Raw genomic sequence first — 13,767 nt, forward strand, 5'->3', positions numbered from 1 at the left:
CTTCCGGGTTTGACCTTTACTCCTGATCTGAAATGGAACACGTACATCAAGTCTGTTGCCAAGGTCGCTGGAAAGATGGTGCGATCCTTCTACCGCTCCAGATGATATCTCACTACTGATGCAATTCTCTATCTATATAAAAGCCAAGTACGTCCAAGGATGGAATACTGTTGCCATATCTGGGCAGGAACTGCTAAAACAGCCTATCCTGCCTTGACAGAGTACAAAATAGACTTTGTGGCTTAGTGGGGGGTGCCCTTTTCTCTACCCTGCAACCTCTCTCCCACAGAAGAGACATTGCGAGCCTATCCTTGTTTTATCGTTATTTCCATGGCAGGTGCTCGTCTGAACTCCAATCTCTGGTCCCCCCTCGCCAATCTTTCACGAGAAACACCCGTCTAGCTGAATCCACTGTGAAAAATTTCCCCCACTTTTTATCTCTGCCTAAATCAAAACGTGGATTCCATGAACAAAGCTTCTTTCTTAGAACTGCACGCCTGTGGAGCTCTGTTCCGTCTGCCTGCTTCCCACCTGACTACAACTTGGATGTCTTCAAGTCCAACGTTAACAAATTCCTAATGAACCGCCCCCCTAAGTAAACACTTCATCAAATCTCCACACTAACGTAATGTACTTGCAATAACCCTTATCCCTGAGTGGCTTCCGGGCCTTGATAAGTGGTGATCAGTGTAAAAAAAAAAAAAAAATCCCAGTCAGCCTTAGTGTATCGATATACTGTACGATGGAGAGGTACGTCTGGGGATTTATTACATTTCATTTTTATCTTAATTGATACAACAGAGTGGTCGGAAGATCCAAGAGGCGACAGAACAGAAACTGGACATAGTTCAGGGCAAGTTGTGAGAAAAAGGTCTAGTAGGCTCGCATACTGGCCGTCATTGTCGGGCACACGGGTGGGTTCCTGAACAATCTGAGTGAGGTCATAGGCAATGGAGAAATCATGACAGAACCTCACCTCATCATCGGTCTTGTTTGAGTGGGTCAACCATTCGACGTTGTGAACATTGAAGTCTCCACATACGTGAATGTTAGCTGAAGAATAAGCAGATAGGACTTGGTCAATTTTCTCAGATATGCTTTTAAAGATAGTAACTCCGCTGTTGTCGGGGCGATAGAGAGTAAATATAAATGCAGTAGTGTGAGCTAAAGCAACCCGGAAGCACATATAAGGTAAGTTAGGATCTTCCCTGGAGATGTCCCTACCATATGGAAAGCTATCTTTAATATAGGCACATATTCCATGCCCATGGCGATCTTGGGGGTCAGATTTAGAAGTTAAGTTAGAGTATCCTTTAATTGCGAACTCTTCTAGGGAAATAGCCTGTCCAATGCCAGCTTAACTTAAAAATAAAAGGTCTGATTTAGTCTCCTGTAATTGGGTTTCAACCTCTAGAAGGTTAGAATGTAGACCCCTGATGTTGGAGAAGGAGACATGGTAGTAGGGGTCTACGTTGGAAGTTGGAGAACCGGGTTTAATTGTGTATTTTTTCTTGAAACTTGTCATGATGAAATTTTGGAATTTGTAGACTAGGTCGTCAAATTTACTTAGAGCAGGACAGAGAGGGGAAACTAAGAGAGAAAAAGAAACGAAGAATTTTTTTTTTTTTTTTTTTTTTTGTAGCAAATGATAAGGTAAAGCCGTAACAATTACCCACTAGTATGGCATCGAGAAGCCCCACCAGAAGCTACTGCATGGTCCAGAATCCATTCACCAAATGGCAATACAGCAGCCCCAGTACATTTGCACCTGCTGATAGGACAGCCTCCTTAGTGGTTAATCCAAGGTTAAAACTCCTAGAAACTAAATTATATAGTAGGAATCTAATAAAAGGTAAAAACACATGGGCTGTATCACTAGTAAGGTACTTTGTACCATTTATATGTTCGACCAAAGAAGAACAGGCATCTTGACTAGAAGATCGGGAAACTTGTGACTATACACAATGCATTACACTCTAAAGATGATACTGACCGACTCTATTTGTAAAGGAAACACGGAAGAAGAGGACTGGTTTGTCTAGAAGACTGTGTGAATGACATGAAAAAAATAGAAAAATATATAATGCAGAACATTAAAAATCGCCACAGCAATAGACACTGTAAAAAAATCAACAAGACAAAATCAGAAAAATCAGCAAGACAAAGATCAGAAAAATCAGCAAGACAAAGATCAGAAAAATCAACAAGACAAAGATCAGAAAAATCAACAAGACAAAGATCAGAAAAATCAACAAGACAAAGATCAGAAAAATCAGCAAGACAAAGATCAGAAAAATCAACAAGACAAAGAGCAGAAAAATCAACAAGACAAAGATCAGAAAAATCAGCAAGACAAAGATCAGAAAAATCAGCAAGACAAAGATCAGAAAAATCAGCAAGACAAAGATCAGAAAAATCAACAAGACAAAAATCAGAAAAATCAGCAAGACAACGATCAGAAAAATCAGCAAGACAAAGATCAGAAAAATCAACAAAACAAAGATCAGAAAAATCAGCAAGACAAAGATCAGAAAAATCAACAAGACAAAAATCAGAAAAATCAGCAAGACAACGATCAGAAAAATCAGCAAGACAAAGATCAGAAAAATCAACAAGACAAAAATCAGAAAAATCAGCAAGACAAAGATCAGAGAGGCAAGGGATAAGACTAGAAAAGAAAAATGGGAAGAAAAACTTCTATACAGACGATTTATAAGGATGACATAAGATCAGACTCATGGAAATACTTGAACATGGCTATGAGAAGGACACTTAAGTAGAGAAACTAATAACAGCTGCACCAGATAACACTATTAAAATTAACTATATCAAACAAAAGATTGACAAAACACAAAAAAGTCCTCATCAAATGCAGACTCTGTGGATAAAGAGATGAAACAATAAACTACATAATAAATGAATGTAGCAAACTAGCCCTAAAAGAATACAAAAATAAGTCATCGATGTTCAATAGGTGGATCAGAGAGTGTTCCCTGGAGTCTGAGGTAAGAAAAGCAATGCATTGGGAAATATGTAAACAACTGCATCTTGAAATGGTACAAACACAAACCGGACTTATTTGGACTCATTTGGATGAGTCCAAATAATATGAATAGCCAATTTTCATCTCAAAAATTCTGAAACGTCAAAAAAAACTTTGTTCAGGGAAGTTTCCTTTTGTTTTAGGTACACAGAGGAAGAAAGTTCAAATTTTTTACAGTGGTAGACGAGTTTATGCCGTGAATGTTTTGCAGGAAGAAAGCAGAGATTGGAGCTCAGCCGAACGCCTACCATGAAAGTAATGATAGAATAGAAAATGACTAGCGATGTTTCTTCAGTGAGAAAAGGCCTGTGGGGAAGAGAAGAGAAGAGAGCAGCTCCCTCTAGATTTCAAAGTCAGTTTTGTAGTCTGTCAAAGCAGAAAAGCGTGCTCCATCTTAGGACGTATGTGACTCATACAGGTATAGGATTGTTTCAAGAATTTTGGAGCTGTAGAATAATCCAATAATCGAAGTTGGAAATGTATTTGATGTAAGTCTTCCATATCAGGTGTTGAGTGAAAGTTAGTCCCGGGAGTTTATCAAAGCAGAATGCTTTCCTCAAGGGAACAACCATTCATTTCAATTGGGACAAAACGAGGATCTGAGCGTTGGTGGTTAAAGGAGAGAAGTTTGGTTTTAGATATATAATATATAAAAATAAAAAAAACTCTATTGTTATATACAGGGTTATTCAAAAATCAAGAGACTTTATTCAAAAACCAAGAGACTTTATTCAAAAATATAAAGACTTTATTCAAAAACCAAGAGACTTTATTCAAAAACCAAGAGATGCACACAAAGTTTATTTTACAGGGTTATTCAAAAATCAAGAGACTTTATTCAAAAATCAAGAGACTTTATTCAAAAATATAAATACTTTATTCAAAAATCAAGAGACTTTATTAAAAAATATAAAGACTTTATTCAAAAATATAAAGACTTTATTCAAAAACCAAGAGACTTTATTAAAAAATCAAGAGACTTTATAATTTCATTTATTTAACACCTGTTATTACTTGGTAGATTAGGTCCCACATTTTTCTTATGAGATTTTCAAAAATTTGCACATCCTCCCCATTTAAGTTTTCCAAAACATTACCAACATTAATTTTTAATTCTTCCCTAGTAACAGCACGAGGTCTTATGGCCGAGTATCTAGACTTAACCATACTAAAAAAAATTTCTATAGGGTTAAGGTCGGGGCTGTAGGGGGGAAGATATACAACTTCAATCTGGTGAGATTCTAAAAACTCTTTAACAACAATTGTCTTGTGGATTGGGGCGTTATCCATTACTAAGACTACATTTCTCCTTAAAACACCCTCATTAACAGCCCCGACGAGAAACTCAAGAAACCTCTCCCCATTAAACGATCCATCAATCAGTTTGTAATAGGATAAGCTGAACTGTGAAATAATACAGCAGGCTGATAGGTTTTGTCCTTTAGAAGGGGGCACATAAGTAACTGGGCTTACACCAATTTGCGAATATCCATAATTTTTGGATGTGTGCAAATTAAAGCCTGTTTCATCCAGAAATAAAACTTTGCGGTTTCGATATCCCACAAAAGCCCTGGCGTATTCTCTCATTTTTTCACGGTGATTATTCGTGTTAACGACAGCTGCCTTCCTCTTCAACCTTTTTCTTGTTAGCCCCACTTCCTTCAAAAGTCTGCAAACGGAGGTTTGATTCGGGGTAAATCCAAATTTTTCTTCAAACTTTGTTTGAATCCCTTTTTGAGTTAACGACTGGTCTTCATTAATAATATTTTTAACCTTGTTTACCAAGTCAGGATGCTGTGTTGTAGGTCGCCCTGATTTTCCATAATTCTCAGAATAAGAGGAATCTGGATTTTCTCTTATCTTTGAAACTGCTTTATACACAGTAGACTTGCTCTGTCCTGTCATCTGCATAATTTCCGTTGCAGGTACATTTTGCCCAACAAGCCTTTTTATTAACTCAAAAAGAGATTCATTCATCATTACTCTGGGTTTCTTGTTAGCAGAACCATCCGAGTTCATATTGTTCTCCATACCTTGATTTGATTCTACCATTAAGGGTAAAATTTAAAAATAATTTTTTTTTATATCTGAAAAAGTCTTTATATTTTTTAATAAAGTCTCTTGATTTTTGAATAAAGTCTTTATATTTTTGAATAAAGTCTCTTGATTTTTGAATAAAGTATTTATATTTTTGAATAAAGTCTCTTGATTTTTGAATAAAGTCTCTTGATTTTTGAATAACCCTGTAAAATAAACTTTGTGTGCATCTGTGTGTGTGTGTGTGTGTGTGTGTGTGTGTGTGTGTGTGTGTGTGTGTGTGTGTGAGTTTGTTCCCTATGGACTCGAAAATGGCTGGGTCGATTTTTATGAATTTCACACAAAAGCACTTTATGTGCCTGGTAGTGTTCTTAGATAGGTTTTGTATCGGGATGTCTTCAATAAGTATTGATAATTGATAATCAAATTAATCCGATGAGAGAAGGAACAAGCGATTTGGACCAAAGTTAACACGGTACACAGCCTATCATCACAAGTGAATTTAAGAAATTCTATTATTTTTTTACAAGGAGTCAGCACTTATCAAGGCCTGAAGGCCATTTGAGAATAAGGGTTAATGAAAGTAAGGTGGTAGTATAGTATTTGCTAATAGTGTAGAGTGGGTAAAATTTGGATTATTTAAAGGGACGGCTCAACAACTTGTTTACATTGGACTTAAAGGCTATCATATTGTAATTGGCTGGGAAGTAGGCCAGTGGAACAGTGTTCCACAGGTGGGCAGTTCTAGAAAAGAAGATTGGTTCGTAGAATCTGTGTTTAGATTTAGATACAGATAGAGAATGGAGGAAATTGTTGATAGTGGTTGTAGCTAGTCGAATGTTTTTTGTGAACGTTTGGCAAGGGGGACCATAGATTGGAGCTCAGACGAGCACTTGCAATGATAATAACGATAGAGCCGAGACAGGCTCGCAGCATCTATTCTGTGGAAAAGAGACTGGTGAGAAGAGAAAAGGGTGTCATCTACAAGGTTTTGAAGCCAATTTTGAACTCTGTCAAAGCAAGATAGGGAAAGATTATTAGCACACAAGCTGAAAGGCCCGACATATAAAATCAACGGTAGGTTCTTTGATATGACAGGAGTGTGTTTGAAATGAATGTTTCTGTTTAAAGCACAAATGCACTATGGTACTTGACTTTTACATTTAAAACTTTAATTCAAGCCATTATATATTACAACAGAAAAATGCGAGCATGAAAAGTAATATGGTTAAGCTTAAACATGGAAAAGTAAAGGATTGGTTATTAAAACTGGAAAAGAAAAGGACAAGATATTCTAGTCAAACATATAAATTTATAATTTTATATATTGCAGCATTAAGAATCGATTATATAATTGTTATAAATTGAATTAAAAACTTTCTTAATGCTGCAATATTTTAAGTTATAAATTTATTATATTTTTTACTAGAATTTCTTGTCCTTTTCTTTTCCAGTTTTAACAACCAGTCCTTTACTTTTCCATGTTTAAGCTTAACCATATTACTTTTCATGCTTGCATTTTTCTATTGTAATCCATTATTTTTCCAGGCTTCCAATAAATTCACTTGTTCTTATTTTTTTGGCCTCCCATAAACACATATATAATAACAATGTAAGGCACTCGTCTGCTTTCAATAAAATCCCCCTAATTATCTTCTTTTCATGCTTTCATTCTCTCTGTTTCACTTTTCAAATTAGTAGCAACAATAGTCGCTGAAGCGACGTCGTTGCTATGAAAACCAGTCATAAAAAACGTCACTCACCTCCTTACATATTTTTATGATTTTGAACACCAGTAAATTCATAATAACTTTTGTTTCACTGAACGAAAATTGAAAAAAATTTTTTTCGCAATATAGCTAAGAAGGTGATCTATAAACTGTAATAATTGTTTGAAATTTGGTCGAAAAATGAGTGAGCGGTGAAGCTTTAAAGCAGTTCTAAATGACTAAAACTACCACTTAACCCGGTAGTATTTGAATGATAAAAAACAATCTTATAAAAATCAACATTAGGGTCTCTACAGTGAAATATAGGCTACAATATATTGTGGACTAAGTCACTGCAAGGAGGCATGTGAAGCTTCCTTCCAGTGCAGAGTATGAAACATTTGTTGATCATCATTCAATCCTCGGCAACGTCAAGTCTCCCTGCTAGTACATAAATAAAAATTTAAAAACAGTGATAGTGATAAGAATCTATAGTAGAAATTTACTATCTCTGTCTGCCCAGTGATGTAATTTAAAACAAAGCTTTATGCCAAGAGCAAATAACTTTTTGCAAGCAAACTTATATCAGGAATCGAATTGATATTATTGTAAAAAAAAAAAAAAAAAAAAAAAAAAAAAACTCGTCATAAAAATTCATTTCATTAGAAGTTTTGTTTTCAATAATATTGTAGCGTTTATGATTGGAATTGGATATCCATAAACAACAAAGCGGTTTTTGGCACTTCTACAAAATAAGAATGAAAATCAAAAGATGCAAAATTGAATTTTCATCAAAAACCAATGTTATGTACTTAGTGGTTATGCCAATTTCAACTAAAATTAATCTTATTTAATTAACTGTCATGTGAAAATTAATAACATATTATTATGGACATGTCGAAATTAGTAACTGCATTATTACATAAAGCATGTACTCTCACGATTTCACCTTCCGTTCATCTACCATCAGTTTTAGAGGAACTCTAACAAGACAGACTGCAGTGACCTACCCTGTTATCATTGTTTATTATTTAAATATAACTTGCAGCTATTTTTTTCCCCCGCAAACTACTTTCAGTAATAACTAATTTTCTATGCTATCATTTTTCATAATTTTTGCATATTCTACTAATTTCGATTAAGTAGATAATTGGTTTTAATTGAAATTCAATATTTTTATTTTCGTTCCTATTCCGAAGAAGCACCGAGTTTTTACTTATATTTATTTGTAACGATAACATAGGAAATTATAAGGATAGGTGTTCTCGGGAGTGCTTTCTTGTGTGTTTTAAAATCAAATGCTTTTAAAACAAAAACAAAAGCATCTATGCATCCATACATCTCTCTCCTCTCCCTCTCTCTCTCTCTCTCTCTCTCTCTCTCTCTCTCTCTCTCTCTCTCTCTCCCTCTCGGTCTGTCTGTCTGTCTGTCTCTCTCTCAATTCAAATACCATAAGTATATTTATAGCACATTCATATTTTATTGGATATATGGTACGCCTTACACGTGTTTCATTGAATAATGCACCAAACAACTCATCAGAGACCCATATAAAAACATTTTTATTGCATATTTACATTAAAAGTATAAACTATACTATTAAATGATATATATAGTTTTCATTCCCGGTATCCTCCTGGTCCTCCTCCTCCTCCTCCTCCTCCTCCCCCTTCTTCTTCTTCACTCTTTTTTCCCGCTTTTTCTATTTCTCTCCTCCCCCTTCTCTTTTTCTTATTCTCTCACTCTTTTTTTCTGCACCCCCGTGCCTTCATTCTCATGTTGATGTCGATACGTTATCACGTTCGTGCATATGACACTCTATGTAGAAAAAGAAAGCAAAAAAGAACAAGAGAATGTTGCTGTGGCGCTACTGATTCGTTCTAGTCACTAAAGAATGTGTGTGTGTGCGTGTGCGTCAAACACAATAGCTAGTTGAGTTAGTTACTTTTTCTTGTTGCCATATGTACGAATATCAAATGAAAGACAGCAAAACTAAACTAACATATTACTAAATTAATTAACTGAACTAGAACTGCATAATCAATGCAAAAACATAGTTGTTGTTTGTTATCTTTCATTTGTATTAATATTAATAATATAGTGCACAGTTTTGTGCAAGTACAGCGTGTACCTTGTGTTTCGTTGTTTTATTTTTTACTATATACATATACACGTACATATACACGTGCGCATGCATATGGTCACTGCTTGAGACCGAGTTAATATCGCAGGTCATTGCGAGAGAGAGAGAGAGAGAGAGAGAGAGAGAGAGAGAGAGAGAGAGAGAGAGAGAGAGAGATGTATATCAGTCCTTATTTATAGCCCAACTATAGTCTTCTACCTGACACACACCAAAACCAAGCCTGTTTTGTCTCAAGAGGCCATCATCCTAAGCATTATCTCGCCCTTTCAGAAGCGGTAAAAAAAGGGTTATTTCTTTTGAAGGGGGAAGAAGGAGTTAGTGCCTCTGCCTCTGTCACCTGAGGCGGCGCCCTCGTTCGTAAGGGAATGTCGACGAGATTAAGCTACTTTTGCAGCCGGAAGGGAACGGAATCCCTGCAACTAAACTGACCCCTATCAAGTCCTCTTTATGAGAAGCAAGTCAATAAATCCTCCCCAGCATTACCCCATCCTTTCAATCGGAGAGGTACCCACATTAATTAAAGCGTATTGACGGAACTATCTATTTTTGTTTTCATCACACCCAGAGGGTACATTTTAGGGTAGCTGTATTTGTAGCCATATTAAGAACTGAACTTTTGTCTAACTTCGCCCTCGTGGGGAAGCGAGTAAATAGAAATAAGTCAAAACTCGTATAGTTATTTTTTAATTTCTATGTAAAATCATCAGTCATAGTAACCTTGCCCTTCTTTTTCTCCTTCTTGCTCCTTCCTTTTCTTTTTTAACTCCCTTCTCTCTTTTACCTTATCTGTCTTCTTTTTCTCCTCTATATTGTCTTCTTCTTCTTCTTCTTCTTCTTCTTCTTCTTCTTCTTCTTCTCCTCCTCCTCCTCCTCCTCTATTTGTCGTCCTTCTCCTCTTTTTCTTTATCTTTCCTCCCCCTCTGTCTTCGTATATTGCCTGATCCGTCGTCGTATTTTCTCTCGCCTTGCTGACGTCAGCAAGTCACATGACTCGCCTCGGCTCATCCACAGTGGGGGAAACTGTTAAGCTCTCCTAACACAACAAAAATGGCAGCCGGAGGAAACGGTAACCCTTCGGCCGAAGTCGTTCACGGACAGACTTTCGAGGTCGGACCTCGCTACACTCGCCTCGCGTACATTGGCGAGGGAGCCTACGGTATGGTCGTGTAAGTTGCATTTTAATACCTCGTATAATTAACGACATCTAAAGTGCTTCTTTTACCAGTCTCTTAAAAAATTCGCTTGTCAATTTTACTTGACTGTAAAGTCGGGGACCGTTTTACTACATGTTTGTAAACGTCAACGAGTCCCCCATTATATGGTCGCCCTTACATCTTTCTAGTGTTTTTAAGGTGTGGACTTGCGTTAAGGTCAATTTTGGTTGTTTTTTTTTTAATTTATTTTATTTTAAAATTTATGATTTTTATGAAATGTTTAGCAAAATAGATGCCATCATGTCTTTTTTTTTTTTTTTTTTGCTATTGTTAATAGATTTTTCTGATGACCTTGTTTAAATAACGAGTCATTTGGTTTGCTTTTTTAATATGTATATATTTAAAAAAAAATAATAGTACAGTTTTGTGTCGTATTAGTAGTGTTAATGTCATTTTTTTTTTTCACTTTCTTAGTAGATACTAGTAGGTCTACCCTGCGTTGCCCGGTAGCACGGAGAACAATAGTTACAAATAAATAAATAAAAGTAACATATTTAACTTCTAAAACTTCTCTACCTTCTACTTTGTCTCTTTCTTTCTCTCTCAGGCAATTAATACAAAGAAAGCAACAAAAACACCAATCTAGTTTCAGTGTTGTTTTACAAACAACTGCCAGCAAGAATGAGAGAAAAAAGTAGTTTTTCTTTGAGCCCCCTTCCATGCACTAATTTGATCCCTGGTGACATTACGTTTATTTATTTATTTTAACAATGGCCAGATCTGGACTGCACAGGGTTCGATGATGTAAGGTTTGCAAGTGTATATTATGTAATTTTTGACTTTTAACCAGACCCTCACACACAGAATTACGACTTTATATAATAAAGATAACTCTTGAAAATCTTGGCTCGGATCAAAGTGTAGTATCCGTTCACCTTTTCTGATCTCGATCGGTGAAGAAGAAATCCTTCTAGATTGAGGCAATTTTAATTTTTGTTCCTATCCAATGTGCCTCTATTTGGGAGCTGGATTTTCCCCACATTAAAAACCGACCTTATGTCTAACTCTGCGGTCGTGGGAAGGCAAGTAAATAGGAACTTTTGAAAATCTTGTCATACTTTTAAGTTGTGGTCGTTCAAACATTAAAGGAAAAAGTATATATATATATATATATATATATATATATATATATATATATATATATTGATTGATTGCTAATAAAATGCATTTAGCTTTTCCGTATAAGCATACATATCTAGAAATGTCGACAAATATAATGGTAATACAAATTATAAGAAAACCGTATCTGTATGTTGAAATTACTGACTTTTATTTATTTATTTATTTTTTCTTTTGTGCTTATGCACTTTTGTTACCGCACTGTTTTTTTGTTTTTTTTTAAATAGTATTTTTTAAGATTTGCGATATCTTTTATATTCCGAAAGCCGTTTTTAACATTTGGAAGTTGTGGGGGGGGGTATTCCGAAAGCCGTTCTTTAATGCGGGGTTTTCAACCTCCCGTAATCAACTTCTTAAAGGTAGGTCTCCGGATGGTCTCCCAGTGCACTTTCACCAAATTTTTAAATGAAAGTAGAGAATAATTAGAAAACAGTACACCCTCCCCCCCTCATGTTAAGAATGGCTTTCTAAATGTTATTTCAGCACGATAACAAAAGTGCATAAGTATCCTTTTCTTAGGTACAAATGTAAAAATAGGTCTTAAGAATTTAACGGAGATTCTCTAGTTCCGTCGACAAATTATGGATCTGCCGAGACACGCAGATAATAAATTGTGACGACAAATATTTAGAACTCTTAATCTTTTTGCCAATTTACCTTTGTAGATATTCGATTTCTATCCGTTTATCTGATAAACATAAACCTGTTTCGGCACTAATGCAGAATACGGATCGTGCAGAAATAATGTTAGGACTCCATTCTTAACATGGGGAGGGAAGGCTTTCAAACTATTCTTTACTTTTATCGAACAATTTATTAAACAAATATTTAATAAAATTTGAATTTAATTTGAAAATTCTATCAAAAAAATAAAATAAATAAAATAACATGGTCTGTTGGTACCCCTATTTTGACTAAATCGCCTCCTACTTTTTTGCCATCTTAGAAGATGGCAAAAAAGTGGTAGGGAAATTTAAATATGAAAGGTTTCTTTTATTATGTAGAGTGGGGGATCAGTTTCGTATATTAAATTCACGTAAAATGATTTCCCTATTTCCGGGTCATTATAACTTTTTAGAACAATTACATTTTTTATCACTAACCATCATTGGGCAAGGTTGTAAAGCCACATGTAATCGCCTAAAAAAAAGTAGCCCCTGTATTCCCAACATGACGCATAGCATTTATCTCCCATAGCAAAAAAATGAGGCTAACTACATTAAAACGTTAGAATAGCAAGGAAATGGGATGTGAAACTGATCTCCCACTCTGAATTCTAAAATTTTTCTCGCCAAGTGTTTCAAAGTGTTCAAATGTCTTTAAAAAAGTAGAATCTTATTTAGAGGTGGGGGGGGGGGTAACTGAGGTTGCTGATTTACAATAATATCAAAGAACAATTGAATACCTTGCCTTTTTTTTTTTTTTTTTTCAGCAATTGTTGGCAATATATATACAGTGGCACCAAAAAGAAAGTCCACACTTGTCATCTTTTCAAAAACCGCAAATTTAAGCTAAATTGAATGTAACTGTTTAAACAACCTATACCTCATTTGATTTGCCTTTTACTCCTCTATAATTTTACCTGTTCTTATTTGACTTTCAATTGAAGTATCCTAGTGTCCACGTCAATTTAAAAAGATTAATTTCAAATTCAGATCGCAAAAAAAAATAAAACTCTGCAAAATGGAAAATTGTTATTAAAATTTAACTTTAGAACATTATTGCAACACAAATACAACAAGAATACAAGGGACTAGTTAATATTCAAGAGCACAGCCCTTCTGCAATTTGACAGCATGCAATCTTTTGGGTATTCTTTGAATTAGTCTGCGGCAATACTCTGATAAAAGAGCACCCCGCTTCTCTTTAATTTTTGTCCAAAGTTCTTCCAGATTTGAAATTTTGTCATTGCATAACTGTTGCTTGATGTAATGCCATACGTTTTCGATAGGATTGAAGTCTGGAGATTGTGCAGGCTAATCTAAACACTGAATATCATCCTCTTCAAGGAACCTTTTGACATTGCCAGCTGTGTGAATAGGAGCATTATCCTGCATGAAGATGGGATTATCATCTAAATTCCAACCGAAGTAGGATAGAAAATGCTAAGTCAACATATTAATGTAGTTGATTGAATTAATTCGACCTTGCAAGCGAACTATAGGCTCTGGATTATTGGCACTAATAATCCCCCACATCAAAACTGAACCTCCACCACCTTGCAGCATTGAAACTATGCACCTAGAATTAAATTCTTCATCCATCTTTTGATGGATGTACTGCCTACCCTATTGAACTTGCTTTCGTCTCTTAAAATCACTTTCAACCAATATGAAGAGTCATGATTTTCATTGCATCTGACAAAGTCCAGACGGCGCTTTATGTCCTTTACAGAAATCATTAGCTTGCATCAAATTAAATTCCTTCCATCTGTTCTTAACTGTAGAAAAAAGCACTTTCAAGATCAAACTGTTGTTGGATTTGTGGAACTGTTTCTGAGGC

General features: G+C 35.4%; 1 protein-coding gene across 1 annotated transcript in view; it reads left to right on the forward strand.

The window, feature by feature from the left end:
• Positions 1–9,038: 9,038 nt before the first annotated feature.
• LOC145294100 (mitogen-activated protein kinase 1-like) overlaps positions 9,039–13,767 on the forward strand; it is a 153,926-nt gene continuing 149,197 nt past the window's right edge. The window contains exon 1 of the mRNA XM_080141173.1: positions 9,039–10,098. Coding sequence (XP_079997299.1) covers positions 9,980–10,098 — 119 coding nt within the window. The 5' untranslated portion in view covers positions 9,039–9,979. The remainder of the gene's footprint in view (positions 10,099–13,767) is intronic.

The sequence above is a fragment of the Euprymna scolopes genome, chromosome 2 (genome assembly GCF_053919585.1).
Source record: "Euprymna scolopes isolate OS-2025 chromosome 2, ASM5391958v1, whole genome shotgun sequence".
NCBI classification, from domain to species: domain Eukaryota; kingdom Metazoa; phylum Mollusca; class Cephalopoda; order Sepiida; family Sepiolidae; genus Euprymna; species Euprymna scolopes.